The 17,428-nt window shown below is 44.0% G+C and overlaps 1 protein-coding gene across 1 annotated transcript in view; it reads left to right on the plus strand.

Annotated features, from left to right (window-relative positions):
- LOC139215277 (collagen alpha-1(XIV) chain-like) overlaps positions 1–17,428 on the plus strand; it is a 119,568-nt gene that overhangs the window by 78,565 nt on the left and 23,575 nt on the right. The window contains exons 23-32 of the mRNA XM_070846190.1: positions 1,707–1,856; positions 5,105–5,179; positions 7,951–8,090; positions 10,188–10,311; positions 11,425–11,568; positions 11,715–11,879; positions 11,976–12,014; positions 12,919–13,057; positions 13,772–13,914; positions 14,099–14,208. Coding sequence (XP_070702291.1) covers positions 1,707–1,856; positions 5,105–5,179; positions 7,951–8,090; positions 10,188–10,311; positions 11,425–11,568; positions 11,715–11,879; positions 11,976–12,014; positions 12,919–13,057; positions 13,772–13,914; positions 14,099–14,208 — 1,229 coding nt within the window. The remainder of the gene's footprint in view (positions 1–1,706; positions 1,857–5,104; positions 5,180–7,950; positions 8,091–10,187; positions 10,312–11,424; positions 11,569–11,714; positions 11,880–11,975; positions 12,015–12,918; positions 13,058–13,771; positions 13,915–14,098; positions 14,209–17,428) is intronic.

The raw sequence follows: 17,428 nt of genomic DNA on the forward strand, positions 1-17,428 counted from the left end.
GACATTAACACTAAACCATCCTGACGTGGTCACGGTACCCAACATCTCCTTTTTTAGAGAATTAGGGCACTATTAATCAGTCCAAACCTAATCAGTACCTCTAATATTACAGTAAGAGTATTTATTCTTTCATTCATTTACTCTCCTGTACTTTATTCACCTTCAAATGTAATAAGGAGAACTTTTCTTGTGGGATTAGCTGCAAGAAAAGGTGCTGAAGGAAAGTAAGGTGTTGGTATCTGTAATGAAATCTGATTGGCAGCTGGAGAGGAACTGATCTCCTGGTCCCTGGTTCTCAGGGACTCTCAGGAGCGTTTACGTGCACAAAATATTCCACCAATATTCCCATTTACATGCAGCCGTGCACAATCCTACCAACGTAAAATGCCCTCATTACTCACGTCCAACGGCTTTTGGTATTTAGAAGCTGGTGTATTTCCCAACGGTCCTGAACAGGTGAGAGGTTTTGGAGGCCAGATGTGCTCTATAAATCTCCCAGCAGGCCTGAAATCCAAATGATATCAGCATATAACACGTCTTCATTGGAAAAAGCTGCACTCAGAATCAGGCAGACTTTAGAAAATCCAAATTAAATCTGTTTTTTATGTGGCCTGCATCAAATTCAGAATAAGAGTTGAATATTAGTGTAAATGTTAGTTAATTTTCATCAGCAGATTAAAACAGAAAACCTGATTTGGATTATACGAGCTGTTTTCTTTTTTAGCTTCTCCTGATGATGTATTTTATAAAACTTTTTATAAACTGACAGTGCTGCAGTTCTTTAATTCTGATGTTCCCTCCACCTTCTGCCATGAAGTTGTGTCAGTGAACGCTTTGTTTTGTGGATAATAGTTTATTTTTCCTAGAAATATGTTTGACGTGCTGCCAGTGGACCCTGACCAAACACATGTTGATCACTTCAGTAATTGGATTTGGTTCGTCACTTATTCTCTGACTGTGGAACTTTTAATTTTAATCTAGAAACACAGACGGAGCTGCTGACAAACCGCCGTCCTGAGGGACGTTTGAAACATCTCACCCTGAAAGAGAGGAGGGAAAACAAATCAAACCAGCAGAAACAAATCACAGATACGAGCTAAAGGGATCCGCTGAGGTTCAATATTTGATGCTAGTCTTCATAATCATCAACATGTGGAATATACACAGACACTCTTGCACCAGTCCATCGTCATCTTCATCACTCTTCAGCAGCTTGGCTCAGCGATTTGAGATGATGTGTTGATGAAATAAGGATATGTTCAATCATAATTTGGTAAATAATGCAGAGAAGATGCTCTCATTAAATGCACACTTTTACTTTTGCAGATTTTCCGTCATGAAATAACATCCGTACTGTGTAATTCTAAATTATTAAGTAATCTCCAACAGCTGGAGAATCGTTGCACCCTGCTCTCCGCCGGTGTACGTTCAGCCTACAGGGCTCTAACAAGACAACATCAGTACAGTAATAATAATTAGGATCCTAATAAGGCATTTTTGATAAGAGGAGCTACAGGATGATAACAAGGTTGTGTGTGTGTGTGTGTGTGTGTGTGTGTGTGTGTGTGTGTGTGTGTGTGTGTGTGTGTGTGTGTGTGTGTGTGTGTGTGTGTGTGTGTGTGTGTGTGTGTGTGTGTGTGTGTGTGTGTGTGTGTGTGTGTGTGTGTGTGTGTGTGTGTGTGTGTGTGTGTGTGTGTTCGCTGCAGATGCTCAGAAGCAGGAGACGAAGCTGAGCGGAGGAGCCAACAGACACTGTTTCAACAACCTGAAGCCCAACACGCAGTACAAGATAAGTGTGTACTCTCAGCTGCAGGACGGGACCGAAGGGCCTGCAGTCACCACAACTGAGAAGACATGTAAGACCACAGCCACACACTCACACCGAACACCGAAATAAATAAATGTGTGTGTCACTTTGAGCTACGTCCTTTTTTTTTCCTGATGCCGTATTAAAGGACTGCTCCGATATTTGAAATTATGTCCACTAAAAGAGCTTGTTTGATCCACTGACAGGCTCAGAGTGTTATTCTGAGTGTGTGACAGCATCATGGAAAGGATCCCTACAGAGAGAGACCTGGAAGATCCTTTTGGTTTAACCACAAACAGCCGTTATATCATGTTATTTGAATCCACCAGACTCCACTGAAAAAACCAATGATTTTACCACGCAGAATATAAGGGAGTGGCTGGTCTTCTGCTGCCTTGATCTGTTAGTTCATTTGGGTTGTTGTGTAACTTTGGTGTTTTTGGCTTAGCTGGAATTCAGCACAGTGTTTGTGCCACACACAATAACACAAACAAATGAAGTCATCGAGACAGCGGTAGACCAGCAACTCCTGTTTAAAATCACTGTTTTTGTCAATGGAGTCTGGTGTGTGTGCAGAGAGCGATATAATGGCTGTTTGTGGTTAAACCAAAAGGATCTTCCAGGTCTCTCTCTGTAGGGATCCTTTCCATGATGCTGTCACACACTTAGAATAACACTCTGAGCCTGTCAGTGGATCAAACAAGCTCTTTTAGTGGACCTACTTCGATCTACCGGACCAATTCCACAAGGTTTTTCTTCCCCATTTGTAAATTCAAACCCAAAATATATAAGAATAGATGCAGGTTTAAGAATACTTGAGTCCTCCTTTAAGTCTTATTGAGGATTTCTTAGTTCACATGTTTATCCGCACACACACATCATACAGCACTGACACTTTACCTCCTCCAAAACTCCCCTTCAGATGCTCTCACACATCTGTCAGGAAACAATAAAAACACAGACTCATAGAGAGACCGCTGTCAGCTGTCATTGTGTATAAAAGCAGCCCACTGCAGGCTGGGAGGACGATCACGTCATTTTCAACATAAAACATCTTTTATCCTCGTGGAAGCCAACAGAGCTGAATCCTCTTCGCTCCTTTCAGAATGAGTCGTTTGTTCTGCACCGGCAGCCCCGAACACTAATCAGGACCCACTGTCTGCAGACGAGGGACGGGAGGGGAGGGGAGGGGAGGGGAGGGGAGGGTGCTGGGCTCAGTGGGCTGTTTTTCTGGGGGGTTTTATTTTCAGTGAATCTGCAGTGAAATCGTCTGTGTGAGAATCGATATTCAACTTTTCACACATACTGCTGATGCTGCAGCCGTGGAGATAAAGCTTCAGGTGCACGTTCAGGTGACAGCTGGGACAATTCAAACTATGTGGACGCAGTAGGAAGAGAAAGTAGCACTTAAAAAAATATAAAAGTTGTCTCTCCATATCAGTGTTTGTGTGCTGTTTAACCACCGCACCTTGTGGCGGCCATATTGGAGGTCACAGATCAGGCTGATCGATGACTGAGTGATTCAGTGTTTCCTCAGACCTCATCAGATATTGAACGGGGAGGGGTCCACGTCGATACAACTGGAAAACATATGAATGGATGAAATAACAGATGTGTTTCAGGAGCTTCAGGCTAACAGGCAGCGCTAACGCTAGTTGTTGCTGTTTGTCATTAACCTGCTGTGAAACTTGTGATCTTCCATGTTTTAATTAACTTTCTAGAAATAATGAAGACTGCTCATCAATAATGACCTTTTGTTAAAGAGCAGGTTTTAAAGATTCTCGGCCTCCCTGGCAGGTAGATCTTTCAAACGATCATATCTACCGCATTGTGCTTCAGTTAGTCACAGTTCTTACCTTTCTGAGTGGGTTTGCATCTGGAGGTGTTTATTGATTCGAAAAGGCAATTATAACTAAAGTTTGACAAAAATCACAGCAGGCATCATGTTCCCCACATGGATCAGCTTCCAGGAACAAAGTTAGTGTCTCTGCAAGTCTATTTTCCATAACGTACTGAAATTAATGAAGTGAGGACAAAGAAAAAAGGGGGAAGGAAAGAAAAAATTAGGAAATAAAGAATATAAAAGACGGGAAATGACAATAGTTTTGCGGGCGACAAAGAGAAGAGCGGCTGAATAAATGAAAGTAAGACAAAGAAATAACCACAGAGATAGAAGAGAGGGAGGAATAAAAGGAGATGTTCCTTCCCCAGAGCAGATATTTGTTTGCTTGAAGCTGCTCCCCTCCGTCCTGCAGCTCTGCAGAGAGCCTCCACAAAGATTTATTGCTTTGTTTTGATGCAAATGAAAGCCGGAGCCTTTTCTCCAAATGACTGTTCCCATCGCTGCAGGCAGCCGCTACTGAACGCTGCCTCCCTGCCATCACTAGTAATTCACAGCCTCAGGTAGCTGATTTACTGCCTAAACACCGCTGAATGAATAACTGTGTGTGTGAGTGTGTGAGAGTCACAGGTTTATCTAGTTTTCCCGCCCCCCCACACAGAATAAAGGTAAGGAGCTGAAAGCACAGAGCTCAATGTAGTTATTCTATAAGTGTGTGTGGGGGGGGGGGGGGGGGGGGGGGCTGGCTGAGGCTTGGGGGGTCTCTTGAGTTGTTTTTCAGAGAGACCTGGAAGATCCTTTTGGTTTAGCCACAAACAACTGTTATATCATGTTATTTGAATCCACCAGACTCCACTGAAAAAACCAATGATTTTACGACACAGAATATATGGGAGTGGCTGGTCTTCTGCTGCCTTCATCTGTTAGTTCATTTGGGTTGTTGTGTAACTTTGGTGTTTTTGGCTTAGCTGGAATTCAACACAGTGTTTGTGCCACACTCAATAACACAAACAAATGAAGTCATCGAGACAGCGGTAGACCAGCAACTCCTGTTTAAAATCCCTGTTTTTGTCAATGGAGTCTGGTGTGTGTGCCACTACTGAACGCTGCCTCCCTGCCATCACTAGTAATTCACAGCCTCAGGTAGCTGATTTACTGCCTAAACACCGCTGAATGAATAAACTGTGTGTGTGTGTGTGTGTGTCTGGGAGGGGGCTGCAGGTTATTCTACACATTCTGTGTGTTATATGTGTGTGTGTCTGTGTGTGTGTGTGTGTGTGTGTGTGTGTGTGTGTGTGGGCTGGCTGAGGCTTGGGGGTCTCTTGAGTTGTTTTTGAGGGGAAATTTAATTTTGGGTCATATAACGTGTGGTTATTGTTTTTTACGATGAATGTGGTCATGATTGCAGGTTTTCATGTCTCCGTGTGTGTGTGTGTGTGTGTGTTCTGTCTATGCAGTACCCATCCCGACCCCAGCGCCCACCAAGCCCCCCACGACGACACCTCTACCCACAATCCCCGCTGCCAAGGAAGGTGAGCACTGACTTCATGCTGCTTTAAGCTTCTACTGAACTAGAGGCAGTGATATATTTTATATTTGTGTTTTTAATGAAGTGAAACCTCTTCCATCACTCGTCATCGTCTCCGTTTTCCGTTACAATCCTGTGAATGTGAAATCTCAGGAAAACCTTTTAGGGAATCTCTTCAGATTCACCAAAACCCTCCACTTGGACTCAGCGATGCACTGAATAGGTCAAAACACGTTTAGGTCAAGAATTCATACGCTACTTTTGACAAAATATCACACAGATGTCCAACAGGATGAAGTGATGGCATTTTATCTTCAGAGTTTAGATTAAAAAAGTCAAAGTTCAGCTTCACTATGACGTCTAAACATCTAACACTTATTCTGGTGAGAGCTGAGTTATCACCTGTAAGCTGTAGTGATTTAATCTGGCCAACAGAACCCAGACTGCACCATCTGATGTTACTCCTGTCGGAGGAAAGTGACTAGAGGATATTTCAGGACTAGAAACGACACTGCAGCTTCTTCAGTACACCCACTTGACGGTTTAGCCACAAAAGCTGGAGCTTCATAAGCTGCCATATTAATTATCCAGACAAACTCTATACACACCGTAGCTTTGGGAGCGAGCATCACTTCAGGAAGTCAAACTTAAGCAGCTGTTGGTGACAGAAACACAATCAAACCTCCCTCAGAAGATGTGATGCTGATTTTTGTGAAGAAAAGAAAAAAACATTTGTGTCTAAAGGAGTTCTTTCAGTGTCTCACTAAAGTGATGCAGCTGCTAACTTCAGTTTACTGTTCGCTCACATTTCGTCTGATACAAATCAAAATGTGACTTGTCGAAGTGAAGAGTGTGTGTGTGTGTGTGTGTGTGTGTGTGTGTGTGTGTGTGAGACACTGTACAAGCAGAGTAAACAAGCTTTAACTCCCACACAGCGACACACACAGTAACTTCTGCCAGATGAACACAGAATCAAAGACGTCTAAATACGGTGAAGAAAGAGCCGATAATTGTCTGTTCCAGTCATCACACACACACACACACACACACACACACACACACAGAGCATATAATTACAGAGATAAATCTTCAACAGAAGGGTAATTTAAAATAAATGTTTGAACAGTGAACCTGGTGAGTTCTTCCACTCGTTCTCATCTCCACAAACACGCACTTCACATTCTTTCACCGCAGCAGCAGCATGTTTAAAGAACACAGGGAACATTATCAGCTTACAGACTAACCGTGTTTCTGTCTCATGTGTGTGTGTGTGTTAGTGATGCTCCACCTCCGGCTTCATCTGAATATCTGAATGTGGTATTTTTAATCTCGCAGTGAGAGAAAGAAATATGAAGCTTTGGTTTTATGAATGAAGGTGAAGCTTCCCAGTAAACAGACCTATAGAGAGACATGAAGACCATTTAGTGTAAATCCTTTTCTGCAACTGATTCTTTTCTACATGAATCAATTTGTTGTCAGAAAAGGTGACGTCCTCAAATGTCTTTTTTATTTTGAAGATTTTCACGTCACTGTCACGAAGAAACCAGAAAATATTCAATTTAATTCAGCTTTATTGTCTGTTCCAGGTAAAAACAGAAATGTTTCTTTTGTCACGGCTATAAAAACAGTCAGGCATTAAAAAACACCCCCACACATCAAAAAACACAGCACAACAGGTAAAACGACAAAAAACACATAAAATAAACTAAAAACACTAATATAATGTGAAATATTCACATCTAAGAAGCTGGAATCACAGAATTCTGACTTTAAAAACAAAAGTCATCAGTCAAACGGACGATCAGCGATCAGAATAGTTGGAGATTAATTTAATGGTCGACAAACGATCTCATAGAAATGAATAAAACCTTCAGACATTTAAACCTGAGCCTGAGACTAACTTCTGTCTCACAGCCGACATAAACCAGCTTAGACTGAATCCACATTAGCGGTTCTAGCTCCAGAAAACTGGATGAGTGCAGCAACAAAGAGCAGGTGACTAAATTAAAGCTGTCTGCAGATCAGTGCGGCAGGTTTTTATTGACTGACTGGTGAAGAGCGGCGGAGGCAACTTTCTGTTTTGAATTTAATGAGCTGAAGACATTTTCAATCATTTACAAGTCGAACCCCCTCAGATCCAGTCAGTCAAAGGGTTTTCTTTTGTTCCTGAGTCTCCATCCAGTCAAAGTTTGTTTGTTTGCATCCCGATGAAACAGAAGTGGAAGACAAAGACGACAGAGAAGTAAATATTGTACGCACAGACATCTGTATGTTTACATCCTCCCCCAGCAGAGAACAGAAGAATAAATAACCACTGAAACATCAGTTATTTGCACTGAGAAAGTTTTTCTCTTTCTTCCTGTAATTCTAAAGTCACAGTTTGTTCTGAACCACATTTCATATTTCTATAAAAAAGACTGAAAACTTGAACATACATGAGAAAATATTACACACATGAGCACAGAAAACCCAAGAAATGTGACTCATTCCAAGTTATTTAATAAGTAAAAACATGAATATTTGCATTAATGAATGTATTTAAAGCAAATAAACCTAAAATAAAGTGCACCAGTTTAATTCTCACCCCCCACATTTGGTCTCCATCTCTTTATTTTTTCCTCCCTTCATCGTCTCGTCCTCGTCGAAACAACAAAATCGTGCCCTTCCTCTCGGGCAGATGGAGACAGCGAACGTATAAAAACACCGTTTTGTATAGAAACTCCTGTTTTCCGTCCCTCACCCTCCTCCTCTGCCTCCCTCTCTCCCCCCTCCCAGTCTGTAAGGCAGCTAAAGCCGACCTGGTCTTCCTGGTCGACGGTTCCTGGAGCATCGGCGACGACAACTTCCTGAAGATCATCCGCTTCCTGTACAGCACCACGGGGGCTCTGGACCTGATCGGCCCCGATGGCACCCAGGTACTGGTCTGACTGACAGGCAGCCACAGAGCTGAACCACCACAGAGGGAGGCTCAGTTTTCTTTGGGGATCGAGCTGCTTTGTGCCTGTTTTAGTTGATGTAAGAGAGCGTCAGTATTAGTGCATGCCGCACACACCACAGCTGTTATCAGCAGAAACACAGCCCAGTTTAATGAAATGGGTTTGTATGACTCATATTTCTAAGTTTACACAAATGAAAGCACTAATAAGTCATCTTTTTATTGTGCTTATGGCAGCGAAGAACAAATAACTGAGAGAAAAGGTTAAAGATTAATCAACAACATTTGGTCTGACTTCTTCTAATTGCTGCTTTTGTCTCTTTGTTTCCTCTAAATGATAAATCACCTGAAACTAAGAGTGTAGAATGAGCCCTTTATTCATACATGAGGACTTGGTCTTCCTCTGCTGTAGCTGCCATGTTGCACCCAGAACGGACAAACATACCGGGAGCATGAATCCTCATTGGCCACCTACACGCTTGAAGGAGGGGTGAACTAGTCCTTTAAATCATTAATCAGTCATGAAAGTTAATTAATCAATTCATCCTTTAAGAGTAAAGATGTCTGTTTCTTATCAGCATTGATTAAAACTGCAAATACATTAAATATCTTCAGGCATTTTTATTCTATTTATCCAGCTGTTTTTAGTTTTATTCTTTCAGCTGTTTATTTGTGGTCCAGAAAGGACTTCCCCCTTCAGACTGACTGCACTGTGCCCCCCCACCCCCACCCCCCACCTCTAAAACAGCCTTGAACTGCAGCAGACAAACGAGCACAAGAGCTCAGCCTGTGTTAGAACAGCCACCTTCTCGTCAGTCCTCCTCCGTTCAGCTCTGCCTTCTGCAGCAGCTGTATTCTGGTAATAAGCCGCACTGAGCTGCTCTTATTTATCTTTTTTTTCTTATGCACAAATAAAGAACATCCCTGTGTGGCCTCCCAGGCGACCGCAGCCCAGTTTGTTCTCTGCATCAAGCAGCTTTCCTCACTTTCTGCTCCGCTCCTGGTTTATATGTGTCGCTCTGTATTCACCTCTTCAGTTCAGGCACAACACCAGTTCAACCACAGTTATCTTTTAGGTGAACTGTACAGCACATCTGCTCTTTAAAGAAGGTGTTTTTAAACCTGGGATCTGCGTACACAGCAGAGAACAGGCAGCAAACTGGTTTCAATGACCACCTGATCACAGTAGGTCCACTAAAAGAGCTTGTTTGATCCACTGACAGGCTCAGAGTGTTATTCTAAGTGTGTGACAGCATCATGGAAAGGATCCCTACAGAGAGAGACCTGGAAGATCCTTTTGGTTTAACCACAAACAGCACACACACCGGACTCCATTCACTAAAACAGGGATTTTAAACAGGAGTTGTTGGTCTACTGCTGTTTCGGTGATGTCATTTGTTTGTGTTATTGTGTGTGGCACAAATACTGTGCTGAATTCCAGCTAAGCCAAAAACACCAAAGTTGCACAATAACACAAATGAACTAACAGATCAAGGCAGCAGAAGACCAGCCACTCCCATATATTCTGCGTGGTAAAATCATTGTTTTTTTCAGTGGAGTCTGGTGGATTCAAATAACATGATATAACGGCTGTTTGTGGTTAAACCAAAAGGATCTTCCAGGTCTCTCTCTGTAGGGATCCTTTCCATGATGCTGTCACACACTTAGAATAACACTCTGAGCCTGTCAGTGGATCAAACAAGCTCTTTTAGTGGACATAATTTCAAATATCGGAGCTGTTATATCGCTCTCTGTTCAGTCCTCTCTGTCTTGGACCTGATGGTTCAGGAGGAAATAATGTTTGTTCAAAGCCGCTGAAGACAGAGATGTTGTATGAACGATGATGTTTGATGAGTTTTGTTAAATTCTTATTTAAACACATGAAGTAAAGCTCTGAGATTTTAGAATAAATGAATGAAATCATATTTGTTCTTTGTTATACATTGAAAAAATACACTTGGTTGCAGAAAAATGTTTCTTGAAAGCATAACATGCACCTTCACCAAAAACTGACCCTTAAAACTAAACCTTTGCTCTTCTTCTTGTCGTCTAATTGTGCTCCTGTGTTACCTGACAGGTGGCCATCGCCCAGTTCAGTGACGACGCCAGGACTGAGTTCAAACTGAACTCATACAGCAACAAGGAGCAACTGCTGGACGCCATCAACAAGATCTCCTACAAGGGAGGAAACACCAAGACAGGTGAGCTCACAGCAGACGGAGAGGAGGGAGACACGAACAATCCTCAATTAGTCATTTTCAGGAACACACAGAAGCTGCTGTAGATAAAATCCAGCTTTTACCCAGAAGAAATCATCTGTGAGTCCAAAGAGAGACACCTGTGTGAGCCGCTGTGTTCACACACACACCTGAACTCACACTCATGACTTCCTAATAACATTATCAATACTTATCGAGCTGCAGGCAAACACAAAATTAAATCTGCGTGCAGTGTGTGTCTGCTCTTGTATCAATATGCCCCCCCCCCACCCCTGTGAGAACACGTCTCCGTGCACACGTTCATGTAAAACACGTTTACACAAGAACACGTGCATATTTGCATTAATACCTGCAATCTCCTCCGTGTGATTAAGTGCAAAGAAGCCTATATTTCCACGGTGGGGGGGGGGGTGTGTGTGCGTAATGAGAGGACGTCTGTGGGGAAAACGTAGAGGTGCAGTCATTAATCAGTGTTTACAAAGCAGCGCAGCCGGCTCTCCTGCAGGGACGAGACTGCAGAGAACAGATTTGTAACAGCGTCTCTGCTGGGGAGGAACTCTCCCACTGCTAATGTCACACTGTAAAACACTAATCCTCCTTTTCTATCAGGAAACAGCAGTTGGGGGAGTCGCAGAGCGCTCAATCACAGCGACACTGCAATTAAAATCTGTTTCCCGGCGTTCCCACAGGCCTCCGGTTTATTTGATAACTGGATGTATGTGAAACACTCGGTGCTGCTTGGTTCCTTTATTGAAATGTAACAGTCGTGCAGCAGCTCTGTGAACCGTACCATCGATATACAGCCTCCAACAAACACTGTGTAGGTTGGAAATGAGTGGAATTAAATATTTTTATTACATGAAAAATGCCCATCACAAAATATTATATATATGTTATTAGATTAGGATTAGGTTTTTAAGATGCTCTTGGATCCCAGGTGTTGTTTTTCCTTCCTTTTCTTCGTCACACTGACAGAAACCAGTTTGAAATGATTGTGTCATCACAGCATTTTCCAAAAAGATTTGAATCGTCGTTTTTTTCTGTCTGAACGCTGCGACCGTGCTTTTCACTGACGGGTCCCTCCGTCCCAACCAGGTCGAGCCATCCAGCACGTGAAGGAAAACATCTTCACGGCGGAGGGAGGAGTCAGGAGGGGGATCCCCAACGTCCTGGTGGTCCTCACCGACGGCCGATCCCAGGATGACGTCAACAAGGTCTCCAAGGAGATGCAGATGGAAGGTGAGAGCTGTGGCGATGGTCCCCGAGGAAACACGCAGAAACTTACATCTTAAATCTGATGCAGATGTGTGAAATTCACCTTGAGAAGACTCTTCGTCCACATTCTTCCTCTGGTCGTTCACCCCCCCTCTGTCCTCCTGTTGCAGGTTACATTGTGTTTGCCATCGGCTTCGCTGACGCCGACTACGGCGAGCTGGTGAGCATCGCCAGCAAACCCAGTGACAGACACGTCTTCTTCGTGGACGACCTGGACGCTTTTCAGAAGATCGAGGAGAAGCTGGTGACGTTTGTGTGCGAGGCGGCCACTGCCAGTGAGTGACAGCGACCACCTCAAAGTGTTTGAGAAGCTCTGGTCAGAGTCTGTAGGGATGTGTCTTCTTAACCAAGCCTCTTTTTATCCTCCCCAGCTTGTCCGTCTGTTCCGATGAGCGGCAGCACCACGCCAGGTAAAACACTGTTTCACTGCTTCCAGTGCTTTGAAGCACCGATACAGAGAAGAAGAGAGAGAAACCCTCTGTAAATACTCTGCTGTGAACAGTGGTGGCCTCGTGCTCACACACATGCTCAGTGTGTACGAGCAGAGCAGGACACACACACAATATCTGCTTTACTCTCCATCGTACTGATCATTTACTAGGAGGAGTAAAAAAAAAACCTACATTACAGGGAGGTTAGTGCAGCCTGTTTGGTGAATCTGGCTGTTTGAATTGGTTTTTCTTTTTCACCCTGACGTCTGGCTCCATGAGTCAAACGGTGAGAGACAAACACTCACAACAGCAAAACCCAGAGTCTCTCTGGGTCGTCTTGTTCTTTTAAAAACAAATGCACACACTGATATTTACTATATATACTGATTTAAATCAGTTTAAATCACCAGACCTGCCCTAGAGGGATATATACACATTGAAACGGGGCTAATTTCATGATGTTGCATTTGTATTTACTGGTGTTTTCTTTTTTTAAATGATCAATGGTTCATTGTTTTTGAGATAAACAATATTTCTGCAAATCACAAATGGCAATAAGAGGTTGTAGTAATTACACAGACTAACACCAACAAAGAACTGAATAATAATAATGATAATATATATGTGCATAAACATCATAGTGATTAAGAATGACAGCTTCTAATGTTTTAAAGCACTAAACTGTCCACAACAACTCTATTTAAATAACTATTTAAGTCCATATGAGGAAAAGCTGGAGGATGCAGGACAATAACGACAGTTTATTATCCAGTTTATTACACGACACGACAACTTCACACAAAATAATGACTTAAAAACAATTGTGCTGATATAAAAATGTATTGAACAAAGCCTGGGGAATAAATAATCCGCCTGTCGTCAGGTTTCCGTATGATGGAGCTGTTTGGGCTGATGGAGAATCGGTACAGCAGCATGTCTGGTGTTTCCATGGTACCGGGAACCTTCAACACCTTCCCCTGTTTCCACCTGCACAGCGACGCTTTTCTGGCCCAGCCGACCAGGTAACTGAGCCGACCTGTCAGGGCCTGCAGATAAAAACTGAAGAGATCGATCTGGCACATTCGCAGGATGCTTAAATGGTGTTAATTAATCTGCTTTGTCCCTTCTTAAATGACCAAACAAATAAACTAACAAATCATCAGAATAGTACCTTTGACACAGGATCATCCAGTTCAAGGTCAAAGTTTACGCCTTGTATCCATCCTGTGTGGGCAAACACCAGCCACCCTCTCACACATGCTTTGGTTTTGCCCAAAAATTATTATTTAAAACCCTTTCAGATGTTTAGGGAGTGCCTATAAAACCTTCTGCTGTCTTTGCAATATTTGGAGTAGCTCCACAAGATGTGAATATCAGTCACCAGGCTTTAGCCTCTTAGACTTCTCCTGCTTCAATGGAAGGAAAAACTCCCTCCAACCTTTAAAATATGGATCAAAGACCTTACGTATCATTTGACGCTGGAGAAAATACAAAAGGGTGTGCTCAGGAATTTAACTCCTTCTAGACAAAATGACTGATACTCCAGTGTAGAGACACTGAGCCCACATCATTGTCTATATGTTTATTATTTGTAGTTTGAATGTTCTTTCCTTGTGTGAAATGGATGGTACAGTAATACTGTTGCAGGGGTGGGGCTCTGTTGTTACTAATAAAATAAAATAGAAAAAGAATAACTGTGGCAGTATAGAAACGAAGCTTCTTGTTGTGGCTCACAGGTACATCCACCCTGAGGGGCTGCCCTCCGACTACACCATCACCCTGCTGTTCAGACTGCTGCCCGACACTCCAGAGGAGCCCTTCGCCCTCTGGGAGATCCTCAACAAGAACAACGAGCCGCTGGTGGGCGTCATCCTGGACAGTGAGTCAGACACCTGCCCTGTGGGGGCGGCCGGTTCAGTTCTCTTATCACAAACAAATCACAGTCATCACTGAATGACCAGCGAGCTTAGCGTGGCTCCATGGTGACACGGAGGCGACAGGAACTGGAGGAAGTGTTTCCCACTCCTTTTGTTGACGTGCAGTTTGTGTGTGTCGTCCTGCAGACGGAGGAAAGACGCTGACGTTCTTCAACAACGACTACAAGGGAGAGTTCCAGACGGTCACGTTCGAAGGGCCAGAAATCAAAAAGCTCTTCTACGGCAGCTTCCATAAGGTCAGAGTCCCTCCCCCCCCTCCCTCCCTCCCTCCTGACTGATCATCTGCAGCCTTGATGTGTTTCCTCTTTTGGAAGTCGTTTGGCATCCACACTCTGCAGACCTGATCCTCCAGGACACCCCCCCTGGTTGTTTTTGGGGATGTGTGAGGTAATCCCTCGCTGCTGAGATGAATTCCTCTATCAGAGGATGCAGATCGGTGACATCAGCCTCGCTTCTCTATCGCTGCATGTGTGAGGAGTAAACTGAGGAGTGGAGACGCCGTAGATGAGTAAATGTTCAGGGTGTAATAACCGTCAGTGCCGTGAAACCCTGACAGGAGTGTTTGCTGGTTGGCAAAGTGACGTGTGAACAGATGAACTCACGGCCTTCCTCGTGTTTCAGACAGTGCATTGATTCGTGTGTTTGCTCGGCTGTCCCTCCCTCACCTCCTACCTCCCACACTCTCCCTCCCTCACCTCCTGTGAAACCTCCCCGAGCAGGCAGACAGTAGCTGCAGCGGTGACGGGCTGACTGCAGTCGCGCCCTGAGCCTGAACCCGCTCACCGTCGTGTTGTGTTAGTGTCGGTGTGTCGGTGCTGAGGGACTCTCCGACTGATCCGCAGTCACTGCTGTCTGCTTGTTGTCAGCAGAGCTTATCCTTCCTACATCCTCACCTTCAGTTCTGCGAGCTGCATCTGTCTGTGTGTGTGTGTGTGTGTGTGAGCGCCCCTGAATATATAGTGGGTAGTGTTTTTTTAATCCTAGAGGACCAGCAGCTGCAGCTCCAGCCTGAAGACTGAACAGAGAACATCACTAATTTGATAGTCATCTCTGCAGAAACACCTGGTGGCTGTCGTGTCTCATCTAACTTTAAAAGGTTCGATGGTCCCCGAAGTTCAGTTTTTGTAACGTTCCTCACACTTACTAGATAAACTAAAGTCATCCTGCTAATTTGACTAAGAGCCGAGAGCTTTTTCCTCTGATGGGACGGTGCACTCACAGCCGCCTTCCCTGGATATACATTTTATTCTAACCGCCAAAGTTCCTGATATTTTTAACTCGACGCTCAGCAGCAGCCTCGTTAATGAGTGGACTTTAGACCACAGGCATCCTAACGTGGAAATTAGAAAGTCATTTCTTCTTCACTCACTGAGTCACGTCCCAGTAAAACTCAATCAGGATCCTGGAGTTTATATTCAGCCTGTGATGGTGTGTTAGTCTTTATCACAGGGTAGCACAACGTAAAGATACAGACACGTATAGGATCAAATATAGAATATACACATCTGAATATATCCCATACAGGAAATAAACAGCAGCAACGGGAAAGTGAAGATCATCAGGTCGTCATCTTCACATTAAAAGTTGTCCATCAACTTTGACTTTGTTTTTATAGCACTTTTCATGCATAACGTGCAGATTTAAGAGTTTCATCCCCACAGAATTATAAGAAAATGAAAACTATTAACTAATGAAAGACTATTTTGATTACTTGTAACTCCAATACACCAATATTTGATTAAAAAAAAGATTATATAACAAGTTAAGAAGCAGTTGATAGATCTGTAAAGACGATTGAAATGAATAAAGACTACGTGACTGATGGATAAATAAGGAATTCCTCCAGTAGAAGTGTGACACGGTTCGTTAGGTTGCAGCTAAACGTCTCTGTGAAGATGAAATTAATGTTCGATTCAAAGTGGAAGCGGAGCCTTAATGAAAGGAGACATCAAACTGTCAGACGTGGAAATGAGGCTCAGTGTTACAGAGGAGCGACGCCGTTAATCTGCATTCTGCTGCCTGGAAAACTACAAATACACTAAAACCACCTGTGGGCGCTGAAGCAGGAGGACGAACACACACAGTACACAGTAAAAGGATTCAGGAGACCTTTGAGGAGCCGAACTGGAAACTTTTCACTTTCAGCGTCGAGATTAAGAGTGTTTAATTTCTAAGTGTGCCAATAAAAGTCAGGCTTATATTTCAGAAGTTCACTGAGAAATATGGGAAATTACAGAGCAGGTTTCTCAGGGTCACGGCCTGTTTCCTTAGAGCTGTGTGTGTGTGTGTGTGTGTGTGTGTGTGTGTGTGTGTGTGTGTGTTATTTGGACTGTTGGTGTTTGTAATTGTCCCCCATAGAGAGCTGAGGTTTAAATGGAAGTTATTCCTGTGGTGTGGATGCAGCAGCCTTTCAACGTCTTCAGTTTCCCTGTCAAACAAACGCATGCTTACAGGGGAAAGTTAATCGGGTTCAGGTGCGTGCAGGTGTGTACGAGCATGTCTGCACAGCCACTGAAGCCGCTGTCGTACAGGAGAGGAGGGTTAATGGTGTCGAGGAGCCGCTCGGCGCAGACAGGCGGCGCTTCATCCTCCCCACAGAGCGGCACTCGACCGTCCGTGATGGTGACAGTGCGCCCTCTGATTATAAATAGCCGAGTCGCTCCAGGAGGTAATTTTAGTTTCACGTCCACGTGCTCTCCTGCTTCTTGTCCCAGTTCCTCTGCTGCAGGATGTGCTGCTGCAACGGTGCAGGAGGCGTTCAGTCTGAATCAGGTGGCACTTTTTCCTGAATAAACCGTAACAAAGCCGCGTGTGTGTGTGTGTGTGTGTCTGTGTGTGTGTGTGTGTGTGTGTGTGTGTGTGTGTGTGTGTGTGTGTGTGTGTGTGTGTGTGTGTGTGTGTGTGTGTGTGTGTGTGTGTGTGTCTGTGTGTGTGTGTGTGTGTGTCTGTGTGTGTGTGTCTGTGTGTGTGTGTCTGTGTCTGTGTGTGTGTGTGAGTGTGTGAGTGTGTCTGTCTGTCTGTCTGTCTGTCTGTCTGTGTGTCTGTCTGTGTGTCTGTCTGTCTGTCTGTCTGTCTGTCTGTCTGTCTCTTTGTGTGTGAGTGTGTGTGTGTGTGTGTGAGTGTGTGTGTGTGTGTGTGTGAGTGTGTGTGTGTGTGTGTGAGTGTGTGTGTGTGTGTGTGTGTGTGTGTGTGTGTCTCTTTGTGTGTCTGTGTGTGTGTGTGTGTGTGTGTGTCTGTGTGTGTGTGTGTGTGTGTGTCTGTGTGTCTGTGTGTGTGTGTGTGTGTGTCTGTGTGTCTGTGTGTCTGTGTGTCTCTCTCTGTGTGTCTCTGTGTGTGTCTGTGTGTGTGTGTCTCTCTCTGTGTGTCTCTGTGTGTGTGTGTGTCTCTTTTTTTGTGTGTGTGTGTGTGTGTGTGTCTCTTTGTGTGTGTGTCTCTGTGTGTGTGTGTGTGTGTGTG

Source organism: Pempheris klunzingeri, chromosome 16 (genome assembly GCF_042242105.1).
Source record: "Pempheris klunzingeri isolate RE-2024b chromosome 16, fPemKlu1.hap1, whole genome shotgun sequence".
Lineage (NCBI taxonomy): Eukaryota > Metazoa > Chordata > Actinopteri > Acropomatiformes > Pempheridae > Pempheris > Pempheris klunzingeri.